Below are 6,397 nucleotides of genomic sequence, written 5' to 3'. Positions count from 1 at the left end.
TTTGCCTTTCCTTACATTCTTTGTGGTAAGCAGGTGAGTAGTCTCTTTAGGCATCCTTTCATATGTCTTGTGTTGGTTACCAACTTAATAATTCAAAAGAAGCATTGGGCAATTTTCCCATATATTTGGCTCCAAATGAAAAGGAAACAATAGAATATTCTTTGGTTCTAACATAAATCATTTGCATAAACAGTGTTGTTAAGTTTGCAGCCAAAGAAGTAACCCTCATCTTTTCATTTAACCAATAAACCAATAGATATTTTGAAATATATCCAACATGATGTCTTTCAATAAATAGAGTTACATTTCCTATCCCAAACATCAGTTTTTCAGTCGTGTGATCTCCCGTTCTCCTCCAATGGTTCAAAGGGGAAAGCTGTAGTGGCATTTGCAAGTAGCCACATGAAATAATCTCCAAATATTCACCACTCAAAGCTGGTGTAAATAATAGAAAGGGCTTTGTTTCAGCTCTAATCGGAACTCTCCAAAGACCACTACTTCTGGACTAGATGTTCAACATCTCCAAGTTGCACTTCACCTCCTTGTAACACGTATTCATCCTGAAACAACAACTCAATCTGCTCCAACGACTTGCCTTTCGTTTCTGGAACGTGTTTATAGACAAATGCAACAGACAGTGCAGAGATTACTGAAAAGATTAGGAAAGTTCCACCAACAGTAATTGCGCGAGAAACAGATAGAAAAGACATTGCGATCAGGCCACTGCACATTCTATTACCTACTGCCCCGAGCCCTGACGCTTGAGCACGTAGCCTTAAGGGAAAGATTTCTGATGTTAAAACCCAACAGACTGGACCGATGCCCACTGAGAAGAATGCTACATTCCCACAAACAAATAGTATTGCTAGCGCGATGCTAATTGATCCTTGTTTCAATAAAATGAGAGTAATCCCCACGCCAAACAAACATGTAGTCATACCAATTGTGCTCACATAGAGCAATGGCTTTCGCCCTACTTTGTCAATGAGAATGATAGCTATTAGTATAAATGCTGTTTTGCTGACTCCCACAGCAACCGTAGCAGCGAGAAGTTTTGATTCATCCTCAATACCAGCTGCTTTGAAAATTGCAGGACTGTAGTAAACAGTAGCATCAATTCCAGTAATCTGTTGGAAACATTGAATTCCAATACCTGTGATCAGCATCCTACGTAAAGCAGGAGAGGGCGTCAAAAGTTCACGCCAAACGGGTTTCTCTTCATATTTGTCTGTGTTTGTGCTTCCAGCAGCTAGTTGTATCTCGGCTAGTCTCTCCTCAACTTCTGACTCGTTTTCATTTGTTTTCATTAGCACTGACCTTGCTTCGTCGACTCGGTTCTGCAAGACCAACCACCTAGGTGACTCGGGGATGATGAAGAGAGCAACTCCGATAAAGACTGAGGGAAGAATTCCAACAGCAAGCATTATCCGCCAGCTTATATGTGCGGAAAGACCGGAGAACGCATAGTTGGATACATAACCGAGTAAAATTCCTAGATTTATGAAAATCTCAGGAAATGATGTGAGCGAGCCTCTAGCAACAGTTGGCGATATCTCAGCTATATAGACAGGTGCAATCATGACACCAAAGCCAATGCCAACTCCAGCTAAAATCCTTCCTACCATTAGTATTTCAAACGAAGGAGCAACGGTCATTACAGCTGCACCTATTTGAAAAATAACAGCAGCTAACCCCATTGTCCACTTTCTCCCAATTGCATCTGATGTTCTTCCACCAGCTAAGCTACCCAAAAGTGAAATTATGCTCAATACACCAACAAGAACTTCTTGTTGCACTTCTGTTATTTTCAAATCTTCTTGAATAAATAAGATTGCTCCACTCATCACACCTACATCTGCAAATCAAAAACACAGCATTGAAATCAAACCTTAGCCAGTTAATAAACCTTTATGAAAAGGCACAGTGTGCAGCTACATAAATTGATCGATATATGTGCTATGTGATTTCTCCACCCCCCCCCCCCCCCAGGTTTTATATCCCCTTCCTCCAAAACTAAAACTAGACAGTACATATTCAAAATGCAGTATACATATATTGCTAAGTACTACCCATAATTTGTAAAAGAAGATGAGGATTGTCACTCTTCCTTTTGAGTTCCAGTAGATAATGTAGGTTACTTTCTATGTATGTACAAGAACTTGCAGAAACTGGACTATTAGTTAAACATCTTCTGCATTAAATGCAAAGAACAAAATCTTTGCATATGTAAAAAGCTCTATCCCTACTCCTTGATGCATTGCTGATGAGCTGCCCAAGGCTGATTCTCAAAGTGGACAAAATCTTTGCACATTCAGGGAAGTTGATCTGCCTAGGAAGCTTCCAACTTTACTTAGTCTGTTGCTTTTGCTCTTGATTTTTTTCCAACTTGTAATGGAGGGGATCTGTTGACTCTGTTCTTCCCATGATAGGTTTTTGGCGCAAGGCTATAATCCGTCCCAACTATATGATCAGATTTTTCAGAACTACTTCGTTACACAAAATAATTATCATTGCTATGTCAAAGGATTTCTAGGCTTCAAACTTGAATTGGGTTTCTAAAAGCGTACACTCCAATAGATGTTCTACTGTGAAAGCAGACGAAATAGTACATGATCTGATAAAAGCATTGTGCTTGATTGAAAATTAGCAAAGATGTAGGCAAAATTCCTCATTACTATATGTATTGAATACTCAAGTCCTCTCCTAACTCCTAAACAAACCATTACAGTAAACATACATTTTTCTCCATAGACAAGCATCCATACTAGATATTTTACTGCTTCAAACTCTAGAATCATATCCTTCAGTACTACAAACGAGTCCGCAGCCAAAGCCAGAATTCAAAACACAAGGTAGAATAGAAGTGTAGAACTTCAACATAAATCTTGAAAAAGTCAAAGCTTAAGAATGATAAGTTTCAATCATACACAGCTTAGAAATACTAATACTTTAAGTTTCAATTTTATTCTTCACTAGTTGAAGAGTCATATATATCCTAGTTTGATAGATATCAATTAGCCACTTAGCTTAGCTACAAATACCTTGGTTTAGTTATACTTTCTTTTAATCCAGGTATGTGCCACACCAAAAAGTTCTTAATTCATCATTTGTAGGTAAATGCAGACATGTAAAGTGTAATGATAAAAGATTTACCATAGCCAAGGAGGACATTGTTGAGAGAAGCAAAAACAGCACAACCAAAGACATATTTCCTTGTACTCTTCCTTCTCCTCTCCATTTGATGATGATGGTGTGAAGGATCATCATCTCCATCATAATCTGTTAACTCAGAGACCATTCTCTTGTACTTGTTCTTGCTCCCTAAAGGAAAATCAGACAAACCCAATTCCCCATGTCCATTTTCTTGGACATCTGCCATACCCATTTACCCCCTTTGACCCAAAAATCCAATCTTTAACTGAAAAAACTGAAACTACAAAAATCCAATCTTTAACAGGAAAACAGAAATATGAAGTTACTTTGACCCAAAAATCTAATCTTTAACTGAAAAAACAGAAACTTGATTGTACTTTGACCCAAAAATCCAATCTTTAACTGAAAAAACAGAAACTTTGAAGCTAACAAAAGTCCTTCACTTCTTGATTATATGGCTTGAACTCAGTGTAAAAACACAAGAATGGAGTTGGGAATTGGTTTTCAGTTCCAAAATCAAGATCTGGAAGACAATTAGAAAGAATTAAAAAATAAGGAAAATAGGCAAGTGGGGCATATTTTTTTTGTATGTGAAAACGAATAGTTTTACGAGTGAAATGGTAGCACATCACACGGCCTTGACTTGACCTATTAATTTTGTATTAACGAATGTGGAGCTTTCAAAGCTACAGCTGTAGACTTGGCAAAATTGCAGTATTTCTAAAAAGAGGCTACAACATTGTTTTTCAGTACATTATATATGTTCTTATATCAATTTTCGTAGCCAAATTAATACTATAGGAGTTTCTTGGAAGGTACTATCGTCTATCGTTGTGTGAATGATTTTATCAACGCTGTTTCTATTGTCTGAGGTAAAACCACTATTTCAGTCAAAACGCCATAATCTTTCCGTAATTACTGTTTAAATGAACTTTTCTAATGTATTTTTCCTTTTATATGTATTCAAAATCTAAAACAATTGCTCTTTCCTGTCGTTTCCTTTTTCTTTCTCATGTCCCACGTGCTCTTTTCCCTTTTAAATGTTCTGCTGAACTGCTGGTTTAATTTCGCCTAGTTTAGATATGGTTGTAAGCACTTTTCGTTTATCTATATGTTTTGTAAATACTAAAAGTATTTCTAAGTCAAGTGTTCATATATTAAAATCAAACCAAAAGCCACATAAAAGTTCTGTTCAAGTACTTTGAGTCTGACAATTTATTTTTCCAATTTTTTGTCTCTAATATCTTCTTATAATAAAATTCTTACAATAACAAAAACCTTACCCCATTCAGTGGCAAAGCTACATGGTCATAATGGTGGTCAGACCACCCTTCGTCGAAAAACTATACTGTGTACGTAAGTAAAATATTATGTTTTAGAGGTATATAATATATATTGAACACCCTTTATCAGAAATGTTTTTCACTTCTTTCAAATTTGAACACCGTTGGAGAAATTCCTAACTTCACAACTGACTCCATTTCATTTCACCCGTTCACCTTTTTTTATGTAAGGATACTTTTTTCTTATTAAGAACAAGGGTGAATTGAACCCATAACAATAGATAGAATCCGTAATTTTAAAAATATAATGGGTTCAATGCTAAAACATTAAAAGTTGAACCTATAGAGACTATCGACTAGTTATATCCAAACACGTGATCATTTATTCATATATCAATATAAGCGCTTAAATTATTTTTCAGTGCTTAATAATTATCGGTTACTTTTAATTAGTTAAACCAAAGAGAATTTTAATCTCTTGACTAATATGTTGTCTCCTTGAGAACAAAGAATTTTAATTTGGAAACCTCAAACCCGTGTTTATACTTGGAAAGAAAAATTGTGGATCACACGGTGGTATTCTTTTTGTCTTTAGACAACTCTGCCCACCCTTTTAGGAACAACTTGACGAGAGAAAAAATCCTAAAATTATGCATTTCACTTGGTTACACGATCAAAAGAAGAAAAGCTTGCCACTTTACTTTATATAGGGTGTTCCAATCTTTTGATTCAAAGTCACATGACCTTCTAAATTAACCAGCTAATGGTTTCAAACAAGTTAGCAATATAAATAAATAATATAATAACTCAGATCTAGAAGTGTTTTTGGAAACGTGAGAAAGGATTTATTGACTTTTTCAGATTTTGATCAATCGCTAGTTAAATATATTCAAGCTCACTAATATTATTGGAGTATTATTACTTTTAGCCCGTGCTAGAAATTATTTATATCTGGTAACCGAAAAAGTGTATAAAATTTATATAATTTTTGTATATATATATATATATATATATATATATATATATATATATTATATTGTTTTGACTATTATTTTTACAGCGGCTATACAGAGTCATTTTTCCAATATTGTTGGATATTTAAAAAAGTTTAATGCATGAGAGGATTCACCCTTAGCTTCCACAAGAAGTACAATGTTACAAATGCTTTAAGATATAGGAAACGAGTTACTGATAAAGTAAAGTTGGTTAATAATATAAAAATAATTATATTAGGTATGTACTTTTATGAAAAAAGTTTATAAAAAATAGATGATTTCTTTGTGCCTATCAGTACGTGGTTGAACCAACTAGTGATAAGACCATTTCATGTCATTCAATAATTTTTTCACGAACAAATTAAAGCTTACATTAATAAATAAATAAATAAATAAGAGACTAACGACTAGCTATGGCATGTTTTGTCTGTAATCTTTCTCCTGTTCCTTCGTTACACGGTTTAGGACTGTGAATATTTCTTTTTCTTTTTAAAAAAAAAAAAGAAAGAAGGGCCAAAAGACCAATTCCCAGTCAAAAAGGGAAAATAAAATAAAATTGTGGCTATTTTTATGGCATTGTATTTATAAATTGGCCACATCTTTAAAATTAGACCATTTTAAACGTTGGATCATGTGTCCACTTTCGAACTTTAGACAACTTATCTACCTTTTAAAAAGTAGTCAATTTCTAAATACAAAAACCACATAAGTGACTATTTGTGCAAATCAGCCCATTTTATTTGCTTAATCTCAACTTTTAACTCACTTCTTGATGGTTAAAATTTGTGATCCAAGTTTGAGCGCCTCAAATTTTCCTATACTTTTTGTCAACCTCTTAAATAACTATTTTTTAGTCATATTTATTCTATTTTAGGTTGCCTGTAAATATATTGTCTATTCACAGTATGTCTTTCCTTAAAAAATGATTTTTAACTATGTTACTGAAGCATAGGCGGATCTAAGATT

The 6,397-nt window shown here is 34.4% G+C and overlaps 1 protein-coding gene across 1 annotated transcript; it reads right to left on the bottom strand.

Moving 5' to 3' along the window:
• Positions 1 to 203: 203 nt before the first annotated feature.
• On the bottom strand, positions 204 to 3,840 carry LOC107763831 (putative polyol transporter 4). The gene is made up of 2 exons (XM_075242020.1): positions 3,154 to 3,840; positions 204 to 1,855 (listed from the first exon to the last, which is right to left on the bottom strand). Exons 1-2 carry the CDS (start codon positions 3,383 to 3,385, stop codon positions 495 to 497), a joined length of 1,593 nt encoding a protein of 530 aa, XP_075098121.1. The 5' UTR covers positions 3,386 to 3,840; the 3' UTR covers positions 204 to 494.
• Positions 3,841 to 6,397: the final 2,557 nt, after the last annotated feature.

The sequence above is a fragment of the Nicotiana tabacum genome, chromosome 21, assembly GCF_000715075.1.
Source record: "Nicotiana tabacum cultivar K326 chromosome 21, ASM71507v2, whole genome shotgun sequence".
Classification (NCBI taxonomy): domain Eukaryota; kingdom Viridiplantae; phylum Streptophyta; class Magnoliopsida; order Solanales; family Solanaceae; genus Nicotiana; species Nicotiana tabacum.
Note: the sequence above shows the minus strand (reverse complement) of the source record. Positions and strands in the feature narration are given on the sequence as shown.

What these genes read in the sequence shown, in the direction of transcription:
- LOC107763831 (XM_075242020.1), bottom strand. Translation starts at nt 3,385, where the DNA reads ATGGGTATGGCAGATGTCCAAGAAAATGGACATGGGGAATTGGGTTTG. An exon ending in CAATGTCCTCCTTGGCTATG is followed by an intron (nt 1,856 to 3,153) that starts GTAAATCTTTTA and finishes TTTGATTTGCAG; the next exon opens with ATGTAGGTGTGATGAGTGGA.